A 23,972-nucleotide genomic window follows, 5' to 3' on the forward strand; every position below is an offset into this window, starting at 1 on the left:
TCACATCGCTCAGGTTCTTTGAGGACGGAGGCTGCGTTAACACTCGCAACGTTTGTTTGGCTTAAAGGAACTCTGGTGCGAGACTTGGTGTGAGCCAAACCCGGAGGACCGAGATCCCTTTAGAAAGGGGTCCTGGTCTGCTTGCGGTTCGGTTCACTGAAATGTGAGCGTACACGGACCAGCATCCATCCATCCGTTTTCTATGCCGCTTATCCTAAATTGGACCACAGGGGTATGCTGGACCAGCATCGGACCAGCATCCATCCATCCATTTTCTATGCCGCTTATCCTAAATTGGACCACAGGGGTATGCTGGACCAGCATCGGACCAGCATCCATCCATCCGTTTTCTATGCCGCTTACCCTAAATTGGACCACAGGGGTATGCTGGACCAGCATCGGACCAGCATCCATCCATCCATTTTCTATGCCGCTTACCCTAACTAGGACCACAGGGGTATGCTGGACCAGCATCGGACCAGCATCCATCCATCCATTTTCTATGCCGCTTATCCTAACTAGGACCACAGGGGTATGCTGGACCAGCATCGGACCAGCATCCATCCATCCATTTTCTATGCCGCTTATCCTAACTAGGACCACAGGGGTATGCTGGACCAGCATCGGACCAGCATCCATCCATCCGTTTTCTATGCCGCTTATCCTAAATTGGACCACAGGGGTATGCTGGACCAGCATCGGACCAGCATCCATCCATCCATTTTCTATGCCGCTTATCCTAACTAGGACCACAGGGTATGCTGGACCAGCATCGGACCAGCATCCATCCATCCATTTTCTATGCCGCTTATCCTAAATTGGACCACAGGGGTATGCTGGACCAGCATCGGACCAGCATCCATCCATCCATTTTCTATGCCGCTTACCCTAACTAGGACCACAGGGGTATGCTGGACCAGCATCGGACCAGCATCCATCCATCCATTTTCTATGCCGCTTACCCTAACTAGGACCACAGGGGTATGCTGGACCAGCATCGGACCAGCATCCATCCATCCATTTTCTATGCCGCTTACCCTAACTAGGACCACAGGGGTATGCTGGACCAGCATCGGACCAGCATCCATCCATCCATTTTCTATGCCGCTTACCCTAACTAGGACCACAGGGTATGATGGACCAGCATCGGACCAGCATGCTGCTCAGCGTTCTCCCTCTGTGTGTTTAACAATAGCACTCCTTTAAAAGGATATTTTAGAGGCTTTTGGTGAACTCTAAACTGGGTAAGATATCAGAATATTCAAAATGACCTACTGTATGTAAAAATTTCTTTGATAGTATATTTGACAAGCTTTTGGTAAAATTTAAGCTGGTTAAAATAGGAATCTAACCTACGTATTGAGCTCAGCAGATGGCATTCTGGTTTGGAATATGTGAGTTACCTCATTTAATATTTCACAAAATCTCTTTGAAAGTATGTTTTACAAGCTTTTAGGGAAATTGAAGCTGGTCAAAATAACAATATATTCAAAATAATTTACGTATTTAGCCCAGCAGATGAGATTCTTGTTTGGAATATGTGAGGTACCTCATGTAGTATTTCACTAAATCTCTTTGAAAGTATGTTTACAAGCTTTTGGGGAAATTTAAGATGGTCAGAATAACCTAGTGGTCCGTGGGGGTCTGAAAACCAGTTAGCATTTGGCGTGACCGCCATTTGCCGTCTTTAACACGCAGCATGTTTGTAGTCCATAACCTGATGACCCCACTGCTGCCGTGGGCCACTACATCCGTCCATCCATCCGTCCGTCCGTCCATCCATCCATCCGTCCGTCCATCCATCCATCCGTCCATCCATCCATCCACCCATCCGTCCGTCCATCCGTCCGTCCGTCCGTCCGTCCGTCCATCCATCCGTCCACCCATCCGTCCATCCATCCATCCACCCATCCGTCCATCTGTCCGTCCGTCCATCCATCCACCCATCCATCCATCCATCCATCCGTCCACCCATCCGTCCATCCATCCACCCATCCATCCACCCATCCATCCATCCATCCACCCATCCGTCCATCCATCCGTCCATCCATCCATCGGGCCATCCATCCATCCATCCGTCCATCCACCCATCCATCCATCCGTCCATCCACCCATCCATCCATCTGTCCATCCATCGGGCCATCCATCCACCCATCCGTCCATCCATCCATCCGTCCACCCATCCGTCCACCCATTCGTCCATCCATCCATCCACCACAACAACTACAACCTTTAGAAGATCCATTGTCGGTAGGTATTTTTGTTGAGTAATAATATAATAACCTACAGTTTAGAATAGTTGAGTTACATTTGATTTATGAAAAGTATATTTTAGCTTTTGGTGAACTTTGAGCTGGTAAATCTGGGAAATGATCAAAAGAAGTGCAGATGGCAGTTTGGAATATTTGAGTGATGAAAGCTGTTCAAAGCTGTTCAAATGTTCTTTACCGCGCAACCTTTGGTCACATGACAAAAGTACCAAACTGTGCACCAGGTACCATTTTTGGTCCGGACCGGAGTAGCCAAAGCACAAGTGTGAACGCAGCCTTAAAGTTGCCGAACTTAAACAGGATGGAAAACTAGGACTCCATAAATACATGTCAATACCCAGTGATCGAGTTCCAAGCTCTCAGCTCTGGACCCAGTTCTGTGCCGAGGTCTGTTTGGCGCTGGAGAAGCCTCCCGGGTTCATGTTGGTGTTCTGGGCGGCGTCAAAGCTGAGGTCCAAGCAGTCGGCCTCCATCAGCTCGTTGCGGATGATGGAGTCCATGTCACACTCCAGACCGCCGTTAAAAGCCTCCAGATCCAAGTCGGTGGGGAAACGGTCCGGGCCGGGCAAAGCGTTCTTGCTGGGGGACTTCGGGTGCTTGGCGTCGCTGTTGTCCGCACTCGCCAGGGCGGCTTGCCAGGCGGGCAAGCCCGGGGCCTGAGCGGCACTGGCGTGGTCTTTGCGTAGCAGGAGAGCGTTGCGGCGGGAGTTCTGCAGGGCAATGGCCGTGCTGGCTTGCGACATGAGCGGGTCGGACTGCGTGAGCATGACGCTGTGGCCGTGGGAGTCCAGGCTCAGGAGGTCCTGCAGGGTCTGGTGGTTGCTGAAGTGCGACACGCAGGAGAAGGTGGTCTGCTTGTTCTCCTGGATGGTCTGCATGGGAGACTGGCGCAGGCTCGTCATGGACGGCGGGCTGAAAAGAGGATTTGGACCGTAGCTGCCCACGGGGCTGCTCAGGCCGCTTCCAGAGCAGCTGAACGTGAACACGGGGCTCCCCTGACCTTTGCCTCCGCTGTCCTCCTCTCCAGGAGGAGGCTGCTGGGACGCCGTCAGGCTGATGTTGTCCAAAAGGTCGTCCATCAAGTTGTCAGAGAGACCGTCGTTTAGGTTCATGGTTCCCGCCAGGTCAGAGAGTCCGGTGGGTCCGGTGGGTCCGGTGGGCCCCGTGGACGGCGACATGCTGCTGGGACTGGAGTACAACATGGGGGACAGAGGAGAGTCGTCAACGGGGACCTCGTCCAGCTCCAGGTTGGCCAGGATGGGCGACAGGCGGCCGCTCAGGGTGCTGGCGTTGGAGTTGGTCCGCGAGCGGAAGTCGGTCCAGGCGTCCAGCTCGTCGCTGCTGCGGGAAGTGGGGCTCCCTGTCCACTTGGAGAGGCTGGACGAGCTCTCTGAGCCGCCGTCCTGGGCGGCCTGCAGCGAGGCCTTCTTCTTGGTGGCGCGGCCCCGGGCGCCCTTGATGTACTTGCTGTTGTCCATGGAGACGGCCCGACGCCGCGGGGCTTTCCCCCCTTTGCCCCCGTCCGGGTTGACCATCCACCAGGAGCTCTTGCCCGTCCCTTCATTCTGAACCTTGACGAAGCGGCTGTGGAGGGACAGGTTGTGCCGGATGGAATTCTGCCAAGGACGAAAAGACAACAGTAACTGGACGCTGCTCTGGCAGTCGGGGCAGGACTTGGGCTAATGGGGGCTAATGGGGGCTAACGGCGTGCGCTGACTGCCTCCAACCAGCGGAGGCGCTGTCGATGCGGTCTGGCTAAAAAGTAGACGTCGGCTGTGGTACAACTTCACTTCGCCGGAATGGAAACAGGAGTTCAGAATGATCCAGGATTCCTTGAATTCTCTTTTTTATATATTTGGAAGATTGGCGTAAATTTACGACATAAAAAACTATTTCTGGTTTCAAAGTAAACAATAATAAGCCCTCTACGATAGTCCAAAATGGGAATGTTTAAGAGTTCAAATCCTACCCAAACTTGATCAGGTAGCAGATGCTAATTATTATTTTTTTAATGAGAGAAATTAGCGAGTCAATCAATAGGGTTAATTACCAAAATCAACACTTGGGAGAATTAACTTACTGAAGATGACAGCTGGGCAATATGGACCAAAACTCATATCCCCATATATTTTATATATACAAGTAGACTAGCAATGTATAAAATATTTTTTTTCCATAAACTCAATTTAGTCAAAAGTCACAGCCAAAAAGTTTAATTAAAATTTAACAATTTTATTTTTTTAAAAATGCACTGCACTCACGGTAGTCTCTGCTGCCATGTTAGCGCCGTTAGCGCTTCCATCTCACATTCCCCACGATGTACTGTCTTTATCCGCAACCTTTATACCGTCTTTTTCGCTGTTCACTCCCGCTATGCAGCCTCTCCTCCTCCGTATCTCCGCGAGTATACCCGATCATTCAGCGTAGCAAAGGGGTGCTCAAAGCTAACAGCTACTCCGAAGTGTAAACAATGGCGCAAGAGGCAAGCTACAAACGCAACAAGATGAACAGCCATAGCTGCACGCTTCCTTAAGGGGTCGCTATAGCACAAAAACAATAAGGAAGTGATAAATAAAACACTATTAAACACTACAACCGCCACAGGACTAGCTTGCACTCGGGCGGCGCCATCTTGAAACATGAGACCATCCCCTCATTGCAGGGCTGCTGCTATCCAGTCATGCTAAGCTATGTTTGATCCCTGACCACCCCGTCCCACAGGTACATCCTGTACGACCCAAGCGGCGTCTGAGCGGGTGAATATTTCACTCCCCCCACCCCCCCGCTGCTGCTTTGCCAGTTCATCCGATCTCCTGATGTTGACCTACATGATTTCGACTGAGCTGATTGGCCCCTCCCACCCCAGGAAGCAGCCATTGGTCATGGATGACACTGACATCCATCGGAGGTGAAACACTATGAAATGTTAGCACGTTAGCATCACATAGCTATGCTCGTGTTGCTAATGTTAGACGTTATTCAGGTTGGGGATTTCAATTTGTTTCATTTTTGAGGCGTATGTTCCCTAATTGTTCTCCAGAATACAACCTGAGTGGTATTTGACCTAAAACTCTCTACTTACTAGTTACTACTAGTACTACGAGTACTACTTACTAGAAAAATGGTATTCATACACGTGATGGTGGTCAAGACGCTGATATTTTGTGTGACTTCAGAAGCGTTCTTGCGACAATGCACGCAATGGTGTAAAACAGGCTTCGCTACACATCTTAAAATACAGCTCTGCAAGCTCTCTGTCGGGCGGCAACAGGCATGGGAAGATAGATCATTTCATTTGTCCGCAGCAAACAGGCTAATGTTAGCACTTAGTTAGCATCACGTAGCTATGCTAATGTGTTGCTAATGTTGGATGTCATTCAGGATGGGGATTTTAATTTGATGGACTTCAGAGGTGTATGTTTCCCAATTTTTCTCAGAAATTCCAAATTGTACAACCTTAGCAGTATTTTACTTTATTTTGAATACTGCCTATTATTAGTCAGAAAATAGGCTACGTTAAATCAAATAAAAATGGAAGGCATTTAGAAGGCGGTGTGATATATGTAGTATTCTCTACAGGTCAATGGGTGTCAGTACTGTTACTGTTATTTTAGGTGAGACACACAAGCACCAGACTTGGTCACCAGAACAGCAGGCTTTTATTGCAGCGCTGAATTATCTGACATCAGGCACAATAATCGCTAACAGCCGTCACCCAGCGGCAAGCTAAAATTAAACTCTGAACCCCCGATGTCACTTCCTGTCCACCTTACTGAAACACATTTACAGAAACGCAAACGAGTATGAGTCTTATGTCTTAAATTGCTGTTCTGTCTACTATATTGGATAAAAGGAACGTAAAAGTGACTATGGGGGTGTTATTTCATCTTTAGACTGCTCTAATGTTAAAAACCGTATTTAGAAGGTATGCTCTAACCATGAAAATATTCCATTCCTAAAAAAGAAATCTTATTTCCCTGAAATGATCATGGTCAGGTCTAGAAGGAATTGACTGCAATACACGAGGGATTACTGTATGTCAGAAGTGGACCAGGCGGATGTACTGCATCATCATGGTACTTCAAGAAATTCCCGGGAATCGGCCCCCGTCCCACATGCAGTTGTGCAGGATTACAAACCTACCCCCCCCCCACACACACATACAGTATATATCTAAATCCTGTAAAGCTCAAAGCTCTCATCATCAGACTTGATGCCATGACAGATGAATTGGTTTTCCAGGCTGCACTAATCCTTGAAATCAGGTCTGTCTGCAATGTGTAGCATTGTCCGTGCTAGCTCATGGTCTGGAATATCTTACGCTACATAAATACTCCCAAAATTCAGCCTAAGCAGTCTCACAAAATTAGACGTGTCAAAACGTGGTGGCGTGGAAGAGTCAGAAGGGCCAGCAGTAAGTAGGACTTCATCGGTGTCCTAACTGTCTTTATTTGGTGGAGTCTTGGAACAAAAGCGCTTATCTGTGTAGCATTATAGCATAGAGGAAGCAGGGTTGCTGATAGCCTTTTCCCACCACAATTAGTGGCTCTACTAGAGGTTTATTTTACACAGCGGCAGTCCCGTAAAACGCATTAGACGCTAAAATGCTAAAGCCACTTACCATTCAGAGACGTCTTGAAGTAACCTCTTTTTTTGTGAAACTTGGGACTGTCTAGTCTCTTCTTCTGGATCAGATTGGGCATCCAATACTGTTCCTGAACTCCGATAAAGTCAGCGGCACAAACTGAAAGTGTTTCTATTTCGTGCCTCCCACGAAATCCAAAGAAATACATCTGAATAGGTGCAGATTCTGGAAGATCTGGAAAGCTTTGTGTGCTGGTTATGGTGTGTAGCTGCTCTATAGGAGTCCACAAGTCAATACAAAGGGCCAAAAAATTTACAAAATAAGTACCCGTGACCGCTGGGATGTTTACAATATAATTTCTTTTAAATCACCTAAATCAACCTATAAATGTATGTGGAAGTGTCGCACAACAAAACTACAATATTGTTTAAAAAAAAGATATAAATCATGGAATTTAAATGTACGGAAATAGTAAAATTAAACAGTAAGATTTTTTAAAATCCATTCTGCACTTTGTTTTTTGCATGCATGACAATCACATACTGTACATGTGCAACAGTATGACAACATGCATGTTTAAAATGAAGTATGACTCCAATACCAGTTGCACGCCAAGCGCCTAAAGGAGTGAACTCAAAAAAAGCCATCAAAACTTCGGACACACTCGCTCATGCCATTGAATGACTTATGACTTATGACTTATGACTGCTACCGAACATGTTTAAAAATAAAACATTTGCACGCTAAATGCAGTAAAATATGCAGTAAAATGCAGTAGTTTATGCACCCATATTGCGGTGATTGGAGCAGTAGGACGGATATAAGGTCTGGGGACGCTTTGTCATGCAAATACAAATACCACATGGAAAATACAAGGTTGAACACACTAAATTGGAGGCTAGTTTATACACTTCAGTGGTGTTGTGGTGACGTCACCACGTAGCAGAAGTGTGAATGAAAGCACTCATGGAGAGTGGGGGGGGTCTATGGGTCTATGGGTCTATGGTGCTGTGCGTCCTTTGTCGCTCACCTTCCAGCCGGCCGAACTGTTGCTGTCTCCCTTGTCCTTGAAGTAGGGGACGGAGCGGACCATCCAGTCGTAAATCTGGGACAAGGTGAGTCTCTTCTCGGGGGAGGACTCTATAGCCTGCGTGATGAGGTCTGCGTACGAGTAGTTCCCCCAAGCGTTCCTGCGGGCCGAAGACTTCCTCAGCTGCTGCGGAGCCGCCGCCGCCGCCGCCGCCGCTGCGGGGGCGAACTGAGCCGAGGAAGGTGAGCCGTCCCCGGCCTCGTCGCCTCGGAGCCCCCGCTGCTGGACCTCCACCGGCCGCGAAGCCAGGTGGAGGCGGCCGCCATTCCCGCCGCTCGGGGTGAGAGCACCGGCGGCCTCCCGGGGGGGCTCGCCACTCCCCGCGCTGCCGCTGCCTCCCTCGTCGTCATCCTCTTCCTCGGGGATGACGTCAGCGTCATTTGCCCCCGGTTTGCCCGTGCCACAGTCCGGACGGGGCAGGGGCCAAGTGCACGACCGCGGCCGCTTCTGTGGCTCAAAGTCCGGGTCGATGTCCACGATCGGCGCCTCCTCGGCCATGTCAGCGGCGGTAAGCGGGACGGTGCACGGACGGTTCCAAAGTCACTCGGGTCGCATGCCATCAAGTGAGGGCTTTGGGTGCAGGCTATTTGCTGGAATGTCAACGCACATGTCCTCCTGCCGGACTACCAGAACATTGACCCCCCCCTTTTTGTGGTCCTGTCCTCATGCGGCGTGCACCGAATGGCGAGCAGGGGAGGGCGGGGGTCGAGGGGGGGCTCTCTTGACGGAATCCAGGCAGCGTTCCAGTACAAGCAGCCCGGAGCCCATTCACAAGATCGGATCGCAACACGTCATCTTCATTCTGCAGCCCGAAGCTGCCATCTTGACCACCTTCTCTGCACTGCACAATTCATCTTCATCGTGCACAGCAGACCTCCACTGGCTCCTTCTTCTTTCTCCCCCCCCCCCACGCAACAAAATGACTGCAGAAATGTGGCGCCGCCCACTCAGTAGTTAGCAACAACATTGACAGGAACCAGCATGGTCATGAAGCAAACGTTTCATTCAAGATGATGAGCTTTGGTGCAAAAAACCCCAACCAAAATGCTGCTGCTGGAAACAAGGCTGCACCGCTTCTTCCTCCTCTGCTGTGCTGCCTCCAATTAAAGCGACAGTATGGAGATGGCCAGTGACGTCATCCTCCTCGTGCTGCATTGCACGGGGATGCCCAGCAGGGGGTCACCGAGCGACAGCATTGTACTCAAATCAGCGTCAAAATATCAGCAATACAGTCGCTATTGACAAGACCAAAGGTAAATATAACAATTGGCACATGGGGTTATCACTTTATTTGACCTTTGCTGCTAGGTACGTTTTATTTTTAAAGCATTTAGAGTGAAAAGAGTGAATAGATGTCGAATGTATCTGGTCCCTAGCTTTCATATTTTGACAAGTATCGGACTGCGATAGTAGCTATCGCGATATCAGCTTGTCAGTTTGTGTTTGGATAGTTGCGTGCCATTAAGTGCATTCTCAGCTGACTTGGTTATATTTTCATAACGCACCGGAGAGAAAGCCGTGTGTTCAAGTCTCACATAAGGATTGTTATGATTGGCAAAATTCCCTCCCAAAAGTTTTACTTTTAGAAAGTGTTTCAAATGAAACAGCGATCATTGTTTATTCGCTATTGAGAAACGGCGGCATAGACCGTATTGATAAAACATTCTTGAAGCAAAGGTCCATGAAGTGCAACATGGTTCATAAAATATTGCATGAAATACTTTCTGTACAACATGGAGTCTCTGATGGAGTCAGAGTGAGCGAGTAGTGTTTTCGTTTCCTTTCCCCACCAGATGTGAGGATTTGGGCTTAGCGCTGCGGTCGCCCTCCAGCCAGTACTCCTCAGTCTGCATCTCAGTGAGTCTGGAAACGGTCCTCTGGAAGGCAAACATCTCCTCTTCTCCGCTGAAGATGGACAAACTGCTGGCTTCTTCCTGTGATCAACACAATCCCGTGGTAATCGTTTATAATCGCGACTTTTAAGAAAAACCTTCCCCTACTCTTTTCAGTCCCAGGTCGTCCATGAGGATGTGGCTCTCGTTGTGATCGTGGTGGTCTCCCTCGTGGACAAAAAGCTCTTCCAGCGGGTGGTCTGCCAGGAGCACCACACGCACCTGAACAACACAAACCATCAAAATCTGAAATTCAGTCGTTGTACTCAGGAGGTGCTGGAGATGACCTTGTGGTCGTAGAGGGCGTCCACAAGCGTGATGAGTCGCCTGGCTTGAGTCTTCTTGTTGAGCGTCAGGAGCGGAATGTGGCGGATGAAGACGGTGTCAAACAGATGGGACATCTCCAGGTAGTCGCTGGCCCCTAGAGGCTGAGACACACATTACATGACAATGGGTGTCCAAAGTGCAGTGTGGGGACCGTTCTAAAAATAGAATTTTACAACAAGATTATTATGCAATACAAGAGTATATTGAAGAAAAAACGTTGTTAACATTGTTCAAACATGAGTCTTACTCTGTCGCACAGCTCCTCAAAGGTGCAGTCTGCAATGGTCCCGCATGCTTTGCTCAGATGCACTTTCCTGTTGTGGACGTTCAGGACTCTCGGTCGAGTTACTGTGGCGGCAATTCACATGTTACTCCATCATCATCACACATTAGTAATATTAATAGCGCTTTGCTTACTGTCATTCTGCTTAAAGGCCAGCTCATCAAACATTTTATCCAGCGTTGCTTCTGCATCGGGCTCACTGGAGCTGCAATCAACATAACGCAATCGTTTTTAAATGTATAAACATTTTCAACATCATGCCGGGACGTCTCACAGGAAGTAAAGCTTCCCCGAGGAGGGTCTGTTCCTCTTGCGGTAGTCGATGCCAGAGTCCAGACGAAGAGTTTGGCAATATTTCTGCTCATCAGGGAGAAAACTATTAATTTGCTGGCGGAACTAAAAAGGTGAGGATGGTGAGGGTTTACCTGCAATACGGCAATAAAAGGCACAAAGTTGACCCTCTGCAGCCCGTTTTTATACAAGTCTGAAGGGAAGAGAGCAAGTATTGCACTAAATTGGTTGCATGGGTTACGGCCCCGACAGTAGTCCATGTTATTATGAATGATGGCTATTATTATTACACACCTTTTTAATCAGGCTTTTAACTCATATTTTTATCTTTTTAGTCCTATTTTATGCTTTTAGTCTTTGGCTTTTAACTCAGGGGGGGTCCTCCACACTGGGGGCTGTGTCGGGTCTGCTGATGGAGGTGCTGTCCTTGGGTTCCTTCGACCCGGCCGGCTGGGGATTCCTCCCATTGATGTGGGGGTCCGCCCGTCTGTTGGGGCTCAGGTGCTGGTCCCCCGATCGCACGGCCTGTGGCTCCTCCCAGTGTGGACAATTGGAGTGGCCAATTAACCTAGCATGATTTTGGAATGTGGGAGGAAACCGGAGTACCCGGAGAAAACCCACGCATGCACGGGGAGAACATGCAAACTCCACACAGAGATGGGCGAGGGTGGAATTGAACCCTGGTATCCTAGCTGTGATCTCTGGTCTCTGCACGCTAACCACTCGACCGCCGTGCCGCCCTGTTTTCCTTTTAATTGTGGTAATTGTTTTTAATTCTGTAAAGCACTTTGTGTTGCATGTCCTTGCAGGAAAAGTGCTCTATAAATAAAGTTGGTTTGATTTGACTACTGCGTGATGAAGAGCTTTAGCTCAAGCTAAATGGCTAACAGCTTGACAACAAAAGCGACACAGAGCAACAACGACAGAGAGAGACTGACAACGTGTGTGACGAAGGAATATATATTTATAAAATCTTTCCGTGTACTAAATATGTAGTACCATGCTACGACGTGGACACCCGTGTATTATCAGTACATAAGCTAAAAATGCATAGGCAACAATCAAGGTCAAGCAATCAATCAGTTTAAAGTCTTCATGCCCACATTCTTGTTTTCATTTTAGCCACTGTTTGAGTCCTTTAATTGATTTAAGTGTGGTTTATTTATTATTATTTTCCCTAATTTTTGCTTGGCTTCTTACCTTCAGGGGGTCTATTGGATGTTGCTACAACGACAACGCCGTTCAGGAAGAGATTCTCAAAGAGCTGCTTGAGGATCATGGCGTCGGCGATGTCTGTGACCTGGGACATAACATCAGCACACACAGGTCAGGACCTTTTATGCTCATTTTGCCATCCTTTGTATTGAGTTGCGTGTCCTATAGAGCAGCTACACACAATAACCTGCACAGAAAACTTTTTAGATTGTTCAGAATCTGCACCTATTCCAGCTGTGTTTCCTTGGATTTGTGCTTCCTGCCAAAATGTTCTTAATTCATTCCACCCACGGCTCACCTTCGGACATGCCCATTCTGACACTTGACAGCCCTAATTTTTAAAAAAAAAGGAAGTCGTTACCTGGAACTCATCAAAGCAGAGCAGGCAGGCTTCCTCGCTGATCTCCTCGGCAACCGGTGCGATCGGGTCATACGATTTGGCCATTTTCCCCGCTTTCCTCTTTGGCAAACTCTGCTTCAGTCGATGGATTCCTAAACAAATAAAAAGTCAAAAGTCAAAAACCTGGCTCATTGTGTGAGCAAGACATGGTAACCATGTCACCATGGTAACAGGATTTTAACCTTGTATGGCGCTCAGTGTCACTCAGTTGGCAAAACCGAACCCTCTTGCTACATCTTCTTATTCACTGGCAGACCAGGAGCGTGTGAGCGTGTGTTAATAAGCCGAGTTAATATAAAAAATAAATATAAAATAAAATCATTATGAGCGACGGCGCCAAATAATGTACATTCAGCACATCCGGTGTACACGCTTGGACAATCTGGTCATGAAGAAACACAAACTAACGTTTATGCACGTCCAACATGAAGCCGTGAAAGTGCACCCTCTTCTTCTTGTCTGTCTCCACGTGCGAATAAAACATGTCCATCACCATCGTTTTTCCCGTCCCTGAAATGACACGTGCGGACGTCGTCAGTTTTGGATTGAAATCGGCCAGAAAGCGTTGTAGTCGGGATTGGGGTCACTTACCGACATCCCCGTAAATGTAGTGACCCTTCGGAGGCTTCGGCTTGGAGAAAAGCTGCAAAAAACATACGCTGTGCAGTGGAGGGTGGAGCCTACTTGCTGGATTTATCATTTCATCATCAGCATTGTTAGTGTCAAAATGAAACTTTGTTTTTTATGGGTAGTCAATGACTAGCGTTTTCTCCCCATTCACAGATGGTCTTGGATTGGAACCCCCACAAATGATGTTTACATTCGTCCCATGTTAGTGGGGGTGATAATTGGGATGAAAATTAAAATTTTGGAATTTGATTACGTCCACTTCAGGAGTGATGCATAAGGCTATTTAAAGTTATTTGACACAAGAAATTCATTTCTACCTTTTAGAAAAAAACACCCCTTGCGAAGAACAAATGGTAGTATTAACCTTGCGATCACGACAGATATTGCGGTACGAGAAGTGGCAAAACAGATATACGCCAAGTACTATCATGACACTGTGTACTGCGTGTCGATCAGCACCATTCAGAGGAGCGTGGAGGTTCTCAGGAAGCAGTTGAGAAGGAAGAAAGCGGTACGGACAGAAAGGAAAAGATGATGCAAAGGTTGTGAAAAATACAAAGAGCTATTTGAGAGGAAAGGCCAACTCTTGGATGTGTATGCTGACCATCCCATGCGCCGGCAATCTTTGTAGAAGGAGTGGGGAGTCAGCATGAGTATAATGGAACATCAGTACTACGAGGACCAGAAGACCGAAGGCAAGATGATCTGTTCCAAAGGAGTGGATCCTGTCTGGTATCACAGTACAAGTAGTCCAATGCGAGCCCAAAGGAAGGGAGAAAGACAAGACAGGAGAGCGAGAGAGACGAACAGTTTCAGTACAAAATAAACTCTGGATAAAGTGGATAACTGGATCAACTCCTTTCACCAATAGCGGGGAAGTTGAAAAGTATCTTGCAAACGATAATTTGAGTGACAGCGTCAAGCAACAGAGGATGAAGTTGGAGCTACAGTTTGCTAGGGAGACTTCCACACTTCTTCTTTCGGATCCAGATGACACTGCCAAGTGGAAAGAGGAGGATGAAAACTGCAGAGGGGTTTGGAGATGCCCTTGTGTCGTACTTGGCTAAAAGAAGTGATAGAACGACACTGGAGTTTGAAAGGTTCCAGCAAAGTCTTGACAAGCTGTCAGTTTCTTAAAGACGCTTTTGTAAGCGTCAGTTTGTAAAGTTAATTCATATCCGCAATATCGCTCGCCAAAATCCCAGAAATCACGATTTAGGGGCTGTATTTCATTTGCAAGAGGTGGGGGTTTTTCTAGGTAAATAAAAAAAAAAAAAAATACAGCCTTAATTTTGGTGGCAATGTGTCTGTATGACAGGTGTTAATCATATCCCAAGTGGACGTTGCATTTTGATCTTTGGATTTACCACCCCCTACTACCGAAGTTTTAATATTAGAAGTATATTTTACCTTTTGGAAGATGGACGTGGATGTGTTGCTGTATCCTCGGAGTGTTTTGTGCAGCTGGTCCAGTTTGAGCAGCACCGCTCTCTGATGCTCGTCCTCCCGCAGGGTGCCCTCCCGAATCAGCCCGCTGTAGTGGTCCAGGGGGCCGCTGAAGCTGGCGGCGGTCACTACGCTCGTCTCCACCTCCGCCACCGCATGTTGGGCGTCCACGGCGTAGCCTTCATGTCGACAGCAACAACGCAACGAGGTCAGTCACTTTTGACGCTTTCTTTCCAACTGACAGCTACAAAGAAGGGGTGGGCGGCTCCAATGAACCCTTAGATGCACGAGTGACTGGACCCTACATTCTTCCATAAGTGGCTCAAAAATCACCCATACTAGAATCTACGCCTTTTTATGCCAATTATGCCATTTTGGTTAGGAATAATCACTTGTATGATATTTAGTATTATATTTAGGACCACACAAGAACGATTTCATGTTAGAAACATCTTCATTTTTCACTTTTTTATATCTTTGAAAAAGAAAGAGCCCAGGGGTCAATACTGGGGCCAAAACTGTTCAACTTGTACATCAATGATATCTCCAAAGTAACGAAAGACTTAAAGCTGGTATTATTTGCGGATGATACCACTGCTTTTTGTTGTGGAGGGAGTACAGACCAAATCATTAGAAAGGTCAGAGAAGAAATGGTCACACTAAAAAGATGCTTTGATGATAATAGATTGTCCTTGAACCTAAATAAAACTAAAATCATGCTGAAGAAATGATCACACTAAAAAATGGTTTGATAATAGATTGTCCTTGAACTTAAGTAAAACTAAAATCATGCTGAAGAAATGGTCACACTAAAAAAATGGTTTGATAATAGATTGTCCTTGAACCTAAATAAAACTAAAATCATGCTGAAGAAATGGTCACACTAAAAAAATGGTTTGATAATAGATTGTCCTTGAACTTAAGTAAAACTAAAATCATGCTGAAGAAATGATCACACTAAAAAATGGTTTGATAATAGATTGTCCTTGAACTTAAGTAAAACTAAAATCATGCTGAAGAAATGATCACACTAAAAAATGGTTTGATAATAGATTGTCCTTGAACTTAAGTAAAACTAAAATCATGCTGTAAAACTGAAATTTCTTAAAATGTATAAAAGGTAAGTTAAAAATGTGAATGGTATGATATCAAAAACATATAGGAATATGAATGAGGAATACCTGGAATATGAAATGATGAAAAATTTTCATTACGAAGATATTTCAAGAAAACAAACCAGACCGGGTCATTTTTGACCCACTTATGGAAGGTTGGGGTAGTAACACAAAAACTACAATTTCTTAAAATGTATAAAAGGTAAGTTAAAAATGTGAATGGCATGACATCAAAAACATTCATATAGTCATTGCGAAGATATTTCAAGGAAACATTTTTGTCATTTTCGACCCATTTGTGCATCTAAGGGCTAAACATCAATACTAGCATGATCAATCAGTTCTCTTCAAGGTTGTGTTGTTGTTATCTTTATATGTTGTTATTTTCTAACTCAAGGAATAGGTGTATTTTGGGGGTTATTTTGTTAATATAGTATTATATAACTGTAGTTACATATTGTAAAATGCTCACAAATTTGTTTGTTGATTTCTTGTTTGCCTCAATCGTGTGTGTCAATAAATTTTAAATCCTTTTTTAAATTATTTGAAATGCCTTGGTGTTCGATCGACATCAACATTTGCAGTATCGCCCACTCCTACTACAAGCAAGGTAGTAATGTTACTCCGATTAATGTTGCTGTTTTTGGTCAGGGGCAAAAAATCGCTGTAAAAAAATCGCTGTTAAGTCTCCAAAGCGTGAGTTTCAGAAGGAAGCGGACGACAACACGACTCGTCACACACGGTCACCGAACGAACTCACCCAAAAGGCGTCTCACCTCGTCTGAAAAGGCCGGCCAAAGTTTTCAGCAGATTTTTGTGGAACTGTTGCTCGCTCCGACGCAGAATGCAGCCTAAAGAGGCTGAGGGTGACATCCTGACAGACAGCGGCGTCCACACCGCCATCTTGCTTTGAATCAACTTTATTGCTACACGGACAGCTAACAGAAAATGCTCATAACCAGCAGGGGGAGACATTTCATCCAGTTTGAATGGGGAGACTACATGAATACGATATACAGTATCATTTCATGTTAATGATATAGTGACTATATCATTAACATTTAATAAAAAACATATGCTACTTTCTTTAATGCATCTATAATACAAGTTGAGAGATGTCACTAAATGACAAGTGAGCCGTATACCGCCAAGAACTATTAATCAAATTTGAGACAAAAAAAATAAATCTCGTGTTAAATAGTAGTCAAGATTATGTAGTAGGGAGAAACAAAATCTATATGTATATAGAATATTTGTATGTGTATAATAAATAACAAAGGGCAAATTAAAACAAAATAGATAATAATAAATATATAAATAATATTATATAATTGTTATATTATTATATAATATAATAATACATAATTTAATAACATTTATTAAATTGGACAAAACAGAATAATAATTACTTAATTAGAACAATAATTAAACTATTAATAATAAGTACAAGTAATATTGCTGTGTATGTGTGATGATTTATGATTCACTATAGCGAACCATAGCACTGGAAATCAAATGTAATATTTTTTTAAACAAAGAAACCGTGCCATAAAACGCATCAAAATCAGTTTATTCAGCAATGAAATCGATGAAATGACAAAATGAATAGAGAATATGTGATAAATAAGACTTTGATTGTACGCAGCATCTTGTGGTCTAATTTTACCTCCACATCAGCGAACTGCAGACTAAACATGGGAGGGTGCTCGCAGGCTTACAGGCTTGTTGCCATGACAACAAAGGAACCCCACCATCACCACCGCTACGACCCCCTAGAGGCACATACTGTCTCTCTCTCTCTCTCTCTCTCTCTCTCTCTCTCTCTCTCACTCTCTCTGTCTGCCTCCGTTGTCCACACAGCGTTCCAGCGGAATCCGCCTTGCTGCGCCGCCGAAGGGAAATAGGAGCGAGGGGTCCATCCGTGTCGGGGGGGTAAGTGGCTGACGGTTTTGTTGACATTCTTTGTGCACGTCCGAGGAGATGCTCCAAATGCCGGAACTGTCATGGTAATAGTACTACATATAGCTGGGTCGCCATGGTGAAGGCCCCCCCCCCCTCTCCTCCGCCTCTCTGCTGAATGCATTAGTCTAATGAGACGCTTGCAGCCCGTGTGCAGCCGCAGCAAGAAGTACAAGAGGGAAAAAACATGGCTGCTTGTGAATTCTGACATGTTTTTGTGATTCAGAAAGGTCTCCCCGCTGGCCCCGCTTGCCCCGCTTGTACGGTGGCCGTGCATTGGTGCCGTGCATTGGTGCCGTGCATTGGTGCCGTGCATTGGTGCCGTGCATTGGTGCCGTGCATTGGTGCCGTGCATTGGTGCCGTGCATTGGTGCCGTGCATTGGTGCCGTGCATTGGTGCCGTGCATTGGTGCCGGGCATTGGTGCCGTGCATTGGTGCCGTGCAGTGGTGCCGTCCTTGGGCGTATTGATCCCATCCTATTTGTGCTCTTGGTCCGCTGTTGCGTTGCAGCTCCAAATGAGTGTACCTGCGGCGTCGGCGCATAAAGCAGACGACAACAACGTTGAGATGCAATCAGCTGCAGTGGCGCCCTCCTCCTTCATGCCCGGTCAATCGGGCAAGATTCCCGGCAGGAAGAGAGGGAGACCCCCGCTCCGCAACGTCGCCAAGCTGGATTTTCCCAGCCGCTATCCCGACTCGCTCCCTCCGCTCAAAGTGCCCAAGAAAAGAGGGAGAAAGCCGGGCTTCAAGGTCAGCGCTTTCATAACTGATGCCCGAGTTGAGTGATTGACAACCGTGAACGAGTAGTCTTCTTCCTGCCGCAGCTGAAACCCAGGATGGTGATGACGCCGCTAGCCATCTCCCCGCCCAGCAGCACCCCCGAGCCCGACATGAGCTCCATTCCTCAGGACGCCGCCACCGTCCCCCACTCGGCCACGCCCCAGGTGCTCACAGGTAGGACACGCCTTCAGCACGTCCGGGACGGCTTGCGGTGTAAACACGAAGACAAAACTTTCATTCGCTCTGGCAACTCCTGACAGGACAATAATCACGATTTGGTTTGCATCCGTTCGTCATGTTCTGTAAGAGTTCCACATGGATTTGGATGAAACTTTCAGGAAATGCGATGTGGAAGAACTGGTTCCATTTTGGAGGTGATCCGGATCACCGTCTGGATCCGGAAACTTATCAAAGGATTCTTTAAGATTGCATTTTGCACACATTTGTGCACATAACTCCACAATAAATGATCAGCAAAGTTTCCAGCTGGTTCAACAAAATATCTACGCATATAATAATACGCCGCTTGGTGGAGGTCTGAAGTACTGAAGTACTGGAGTACTTCTCTAGTTTATACATGGAATAGTTTGGTACAGAAAAGCAGTTTACGACCATATAACTACTTTTTTAGATCATTAGAGCCCTCTAGACATGAAATAACACCCCTATCACCTGCTATAATAGACAACTAAGGGGAATAAGCCATATTAGACAGAAATACGACTACATTGGTAAAGTTTTTCAGACAGCGTACTTCCTGCGGTGTCTATTGTCTCGTCAATATAACATTACTGACACCTAGTGACCAGTTTAGAATACTACATGTTATGTCGTATGAGTCATGGCATCATGCAATGACATGATAGGACAGCCTTGGCACTTTCGGTACAGAGCACTAGCTTAGTGCTAGCATGCTAACACTTAGCATGTTTGCTAATGTACTCATGTGTAATTGCAAATACTCTCATGGCATGATGGAGGGACAATATAGGACTGCTTTGACACTTTGGGTACTATCTTGCTAGGTGGTAGCATGCTAGCATGTGTTAGAATGTTAACATTTTGGCTCCATGACTAAATGCAGACACACACATGGCAAGATGTGGGGACACTATCTTCAGCCATTAAACAGCAATCATTTTTTGATGAATTTCTTTTGGTAAACCGCCGTAGATGTGGCGAGGGACGACTGCGCCGCTTAGCTATTATACGTTATTTTTGCCGGGAGCTTATGTACACGACCAGTCAAAAGCCTGGAGACGCTTTGCCATCCAATAATATGCTTCTGTGTGTGTTCGATGTCAGTGTGCATCTACATCAACAAGCAAGCCAACGCCGGCCCCAACCTGGACAGGAAGAAGATCCAGCAGCTGCCCGGTCACTTTGGACCCGACAGGCCCTCGGTGGTGTTGCAGCAGGCCGTCCAAGGCTGCATCGACAGCGCCTTCCAGCAGAAGACCGTCTTTGCGTTGCTCACGCAGGGCTACGGTGGCGAGAAAATTTCAGGTACTCAGGCCAGTGAAGATTGCTTTTATAGTTATTAGCCCATATTTCCACACAATAAGTAAGATATGGGAGAACCAGAGAGCAACAAAGAGTGTGGAGTGAATTTTGCTTTGTTCAATACTGAAATATTTCTGGCCACCTTATGTTGTATATTTGTAATATGAGGTTTCCAGCTCATATTTTCATCTATTGTGATCCCCAGAAATGTATTTTCCGTCACCCTTTCAATGTCCACACCGTCTATTTGTATTTGCTGGTGCGTGTCCTTGATGATTTTAGTTTTATTTAGGTTCAAGGACAATCTATTATCGTCAAAGCATCTTTTTACCGTGACCATTTCTTCTTCCTTCAATTGCAATTGTGACAAATGATATTTTTAAGGCAATTGGCCCACGGCCACCAGCTTGGGACGGCCAGCTCCATCAGTCTTCTGTATGAAGTCTAAAAAAACATAGAGGAAGCAAAGGCCAACTGAACAGAGGAGAGCTTTGTGTTTCCATTGCAGCCACGTTCGATGGCAAGCAGCACCTTCTCAGCCTCCCCGTGGTCAACAGCATCGACTACGTGCTGCGCTTCCTCAAGAAGCTGTGCCGCAGCCTGCACTGCGAAAACCTCTTCAGCGACCAGCCCATCAGCCAGCGAGCCTCCTACCAGTCCGATGGTACCCACACCACACCACTCCTGCCCCAGCTGCTGCCCCCGACTCACACCAACCTGCCTCTCATCTCCAGCTGAAACATCGCTGGTGGACGACTACCACCACGAGCAGTCAGACGGGAAACGCTACACGGTGGACCCCGGGGAGTCTGCTTTCAGCTCCATAAACTCCTCCTACTCGCCAAAGTCCTCCTACGGCTTCCGTTCTTCACAGCAGTTCCCCAACGGTTCGGCCGCCATCAGCGCGTGCAGGCAGTCGGCCGCCAGCCCCAACGCCTTCCCCGAGAGCAACAGGACAGGTGAGGGGTCTTCACCTGGCACATCAAACACTAGAGATGGAGCACAAAGTCATCGTTTGAATGACACTGTCAGAGATCCTCTATGTGACAGGAGCGCTTCTCTGTTTCTCAAGGACCGCCTGCAAAACACACCAGCCGGGGAATCTATCTGAGGGGAGCCCTCTGTAGTTTTTAAGGTCCTACTGTAAAACTTATTCTCAAAGATCCTCCGTACGACAGGAGCGCTCTGTAGTTTTTAAGGGCCTACTCAAAAATGCCAGTCGTCCTCCCCCTGAGGACTCTAAGTGGGTTTCGAATAGAGGATAAGGGAATCTTAAAGAACCAAATTATAAAATGAGAACCAGATTGTTTATTCCTGACAACAATACCTAATACAGACGTCCGGGCTTATCTGCAGTCCCTGTATGCCTACAAGTAAGCGGGTCTTATTACAGCAAAGCTGCAAAAAAGCACCCTTCCTTTCCCTGCCCGCCCGGCTGTTTTTGAGAATCCATCCTCTATTTGATAGGTGAGCTCTTCTGTCTCATGCTATTATGAAAAAAAACTACATCTGAAACAAACGCGAGTCAAAGATCCTTTTTTTTTTAGTTTTAAGGACCTATGGCAAAAATGATAGTGCTCTGCTGTTGTTTTGGACATACTGTTAAAATACAATTCAAAGATCCTCTGTATGACAGGAGCGCTCTTCTGCTCTTCTGAAGGAGTCAAAGATCTATCAACCGCTAAAATGCTTGCCAAAGATCCTTTATAAGACAGGAGTGCTCTGCTGTTTTTAAGGTTCAACAACAAACAAACACATGAGCTGTGTTTTCAGGGCACGCTGCCTGCAAAAACACGAGTCAGAGATCCTCTATTTGACAGGAGGCTTCTGCAGTGTCATCTCCAGCTGACAGGATGCTGTGTTGTGAAGCCATGACACAACGGCGTGTGGATGCAGAGCATCTCAACGTCGCGTGTATGTTCAAGGAGCCATGTTCAACTCGGTAGTTTACCCCGCAGAGTCCCAGGAGTCCAAGGCCCCACCCAGTAAGGACCCGTCCTCGTGGACCGTGGACGACGTGGTCTGGTTCATCAAGGATGCCGACCCCCACGCCCTGGGCCCTCACGCCGACGTCTTCAGGAAACACGTGAGCTTCGTCTCGCCTCGCCTCGCCTCGCCTCGCCTTGACCGAGAAGGAAGCCCGGCATCACGTTTATTTTGTCCCCCGCTAGGAAATCGACGGGAACGCGTTGCTGCTCCTGAAGAGCGACATGATGATGAAGTACCTGGGCCTGAAGCTGGGCCCCGCCCTCAAGCTGTGCTTCCACATCGACAAGCTCAAGCAGAGCAAGTTCTAGAAGGTGGGAAGGTTTGAGTATCTGAAGAAGAATCATCGCACCTTGTTACTTTCACTTTCTTTCCCGGACTCCTTCGGCTTCCTTCCAATCCAAAACAAAACATCTCCACTGGCGATTCACAAAGATTTTACACAGACAGAGACTGCGCTCGCACATCTTTACACCCTCGAAGCTATTGACTTTATTTTTGTCAAATGAAATTTCTTGTTGTAAATTTTCCTCATAATATTCAGACTTTTCCGCCATTCTCCCAAAAAGTCCGACTTTATTTGTTTCTCATATTACGAGTTTTAAAAAAGCATTTTTTTGCATTTCATCTATTTTTAAATTTTGAAAATAATATTTCAACTCTATCCGACTAAAGCGAAATTATTTTACCTTGTATTACGAATATATGCTCGGAAAACTGACCTTTTTTTCTCATTCAAATCCAACTTATGTATTTTGATTTTTTTATGGGTGATCTACTTTCCGCAACTAAAATGGCGCCATTATAGTACATCATTTTCGTACAATGATACTTTTTTTTTATTTCAATTTTTTCCCTTCATATTTTGCCTTCATTCTGGTAAAATGACTGATCCTTCAGTTTTTGCATTTTTTTTTTAACTTGTAAAAATAATACTTTGGGAAAATATATAATATTTCCCAATATTGGGATAATATAATATTTTTTGCTCCAGCTCCTTAAGTGTAGCAACAAAGTGGCTAAGGTGCCGAAAGCGATCCCTCCAACCACGTCTTCTTCTTCCCTGGCGTGGCAGACCTGCTGCGTTGTGACGCGTTCATGAGCGAGGGCCAACACAATGCATTTGTGGCGGTCCAAATGTATTTAATAATAAGTCAAGGAATATAGGGGAACACTGCTAAAGCGCATCATATTACGTACAATACATATTGCTTTCCATAATACATTAATAACACAACATCCATCGTTATTCTTTCTATAGGCTCTTTAAAAATCACAGCAAATCATCTTTTATATGTCTTTTTTTCAAATAAAAAATAATAATCACTTGCTAAGTGAATGCTGCTGTCATGAAAAGCATTCCGGTGTTTTTCTTTGTGAAAATAATTCATGCTGAGAAGTGCAGATGCGAAACGTATACAGTATTTACATTTGTTTATTATACAGTATTTACATTTGTTTATTATACAGTATTTACATTTGTTTATTATACAGTATTTACATTTGTTTGTTATACAGTATTTACATTTGTTTATTATACAGTATTTACATTTGTTTATTATGCAGTATTTACATTTGTTTGTTTGCTGTGGTGTCCAGCAGGACCATACCGTGTGTAATCCTGTATGTGAGTATTAAATTATAACAGACACCCAACTGGTGTGTGTGTTTGATACACTATACAGTACGTATAGCGTATGGTATAGTGACTACACCATACACTATACAGTATAGTGTATGGTATAGTGACTATACCATACACTATACAGTATAGCGTATGGTATAGTGACTACACCATACACTATACAGTATAGCGTATGGTATAGTGACTACACCATACACTATACAGTATAGCGTATGGTATAGTGACTACACCATACACTATACAGTATAGCGTATGGTATAGTGACTACACCATACACTATACAGTATAGCGTATGGTATAGTGACTACACCATACACTATACAGTATAGCGTATGGTATAGTGACTATACCATACACTATACAGTATAGCGTATGGTATAGTGACTATACCATACATGCAGCTATTCGCTCCCGGTGGACATTTTCGGGTCAAAATGGTCTATTTAGTATACTTCATTAGTTACAGAGCAGCTCTGTCGCCCCCTGGTGGTACGAAGTAAACCACCATTTAAAGGGGAATTTTGCCCATTATTCCCAATCCTTTTCTTTCCCTT

General features: G+C 45.7%; 3 protein-coding genes across 5 annotated transcripts; 1 reads left to right on the forward strand and 2 right to left on the reverse strand.

Annotated features, from left to right (window-relative positions):
• Nucleotides 1–2,062: 2,062 nt before the first annotated feature.
• foxo3a (forkhead box O3A) lies at nt 2,063–8,976 on the reverse strand. Its single transcript, XM_058056667.2, has 2 exons — nt 7,886–8,976; nt 2,063–3,886 (listed from the first exon to the last, which is right to left on the reverse strand). The coding sequence occupies exons 1-2, from the start codon at nt 8,441–8,443 to the stop codon at nt 2,630–2,632; spliced, it is 1,815 nt and encodes a 604-aa protein (XP_057912650.2). The 5' UTR covers nt 8,444–8,976; the 3' UTR covers nt 2,063–2,629.
• A 281-nt stretch (nt 8,977–9,257) lies between these two features.
• afg1la (AFG1 like ATPase a) lies at nt 9,258–16,474 on the reverse strand. 2 transcript variants are annotated; one of them, XM_078798856.1, is made up of 13 exons: nt 16,305–16,474; nt 14,394–14,608; nt 12,945–13,040; nt 12,762–12,863; nt 12,315–12,445; nt 11,939–12,038; nt 10,873–10,931; nt 10,722–10,804; nt 10,582–10,652; nt 10,412–10,512; nt 10,125–10,265; nt 9,946–10,059; nt 9,258–9,879 (listed from the first exon to the last, which is right to left on the reverse strand). In XM_078798856.1, the coding sequence occupies exons 1-13, from the start codon at nt 16,445–16,447 to the stop codon at nt 9,697–9,699; spliced, it is 1,539 nt and encodes a 512-aa protein (XP_078654982.1). In that variant the 5' UTR covers nt 16,448–16,474; the 3' UTR covers nt 9,258–9,696. The 2 variants fall into 2 exon arrangements, with proteins under 2 accessions (XP_078654982.1, XP_057912651.2); XM_058056668.2 differs by having other exon boundaries at nt 9,264–9,879; nt 12,945–12,996; nt 16,321–16,474.
• LOC131107037 (sex comb on midleg-like protein 4) lies at nt 9,722–22,627 on the forward strand. 2 transcript variants are annotated; one of them, XM_078798857.1, is made up of 11 exons: nt 9,722–10,244; nt 11,945–12,064; nt 14,496–14,637; nt 17,405–17,476; nt 18,015–18,254; nt 18,329–18,458; nt 19,590–19,790; nt 20,296–20,451; nt 20,522–20,746; nt 21,746–21,873; nt 21,959–22,627. In XM_078798857.1, the coding sequence occupies exons 5-11, from the start codon at nt 18,021–18,023 to the stop codon at nt 22,082–22,084; spliced, it is 1,200 nt and encodes a 399-aa protein (XP_078654983.1). In that variant the 5' UTR covers nt 9,722–10,244; nt 11,945–12,064; nt 14,496–14,637; nt 17,405–17,476; nt 18,015–18,020; the 3' UTR covers nt 22,085–22,627. The 2 variants fall into 2 exon arrangements, with proteins under 2 accessions (XP_078654983.1, XP_057912654.2); XM_058056671.2 differs by lacking the exons at nt 9,722–10,244; nt 11,945–12,064; nt 14,496–14,637 and having other exon boundaries at nt 17,379–17,476.
• Nucleotides 22,628–23,972: the final 1,345 nt, after the last annotated feature.

The sequence above is a fragment of the Doryrhamphus excisus genome, linkage group LG19 (genome assembly GCF_037039965.1).
Source record: "Doryrhamphus excisus strain RoL-2023G ecotype Guam linkage group LG19, RoL_Dexc_Guam_v1.1, whole genome shotgun sequence".
Lineage (NCBI taxonomy): Eukaryota > Metazoa > Chordata > Actinopteri > Syngnathiformes > Syngnathidae > Doryrhamphus > Doryrhamphus excisus.

What these genes read in the sequence shown, in the direction of transcription:
- LOC131107037 (XM_078798857.1), top strand. Translation starts at nt 18,021, where the DNA reads ATGAGTGTACCTGCGGCGTCGGCGCATAAAGCAGACGACAACAACGTT. An exon ending in CACGCCCCAGGTGCTCACAG is followed by an intron (nt 18,459 to 19,589) that starts GTAGGACACGCC and finishes GTTCGATGTCAG; the next exon opens with TGTGCATCTACATCAACAAG. An exon ending in CCCCGAGAGCAACAGGACAG is followed by an intron (nt 20,747 to 21,745) that starts GTGAGGGGTCTT and finishes TTTACCCCGCAG; the next exon opens with AGTCCCAGGAGTCCAAGGCC.
- foxo3a (XM_058056667.2), bottom strand. Translation starts at nt 8,443, where the DNA reads ATGGCCGAGGAGGCGCCGATCGTGGACATCGACCCGGACTTTGAGCCA. An exon ending in ACAGTTCGGCCGGCTGGAAG is followed by an intron (nt 3,887 to 7,885) that starts GTGAGCGACAAA and finishes CGTCCTTGGCAG; the next exon opens with AATTCCATCCGGCACAACCT.
- afg1la (XM_078798856.1), bottom strand. Translation starts at nt 16,447, where the DNA reads ATGGCGGTGTGGACGCCGCTGTCTGTCAGGATGTCACCCTCAGCCTCT. An exon ending in CGAGGTGAGACGCCTTTTGG is followed by an intron (nt 14,609 to 16,304) that starts GTGAGTTCGTTC and finishes GTCGACATGAAG; the next exon opens with GCTACGCCGTGGACGCCCAA. An exon ending in TTGAGGAGCTGTGCGACAGA is followed by an intron (nt 10,266 to 10,411) that starts GTAAGACTCATG and finishes TGTGTGTCTCAG; the next exon opens with CCTCTAGGGGCCAGCGACTA.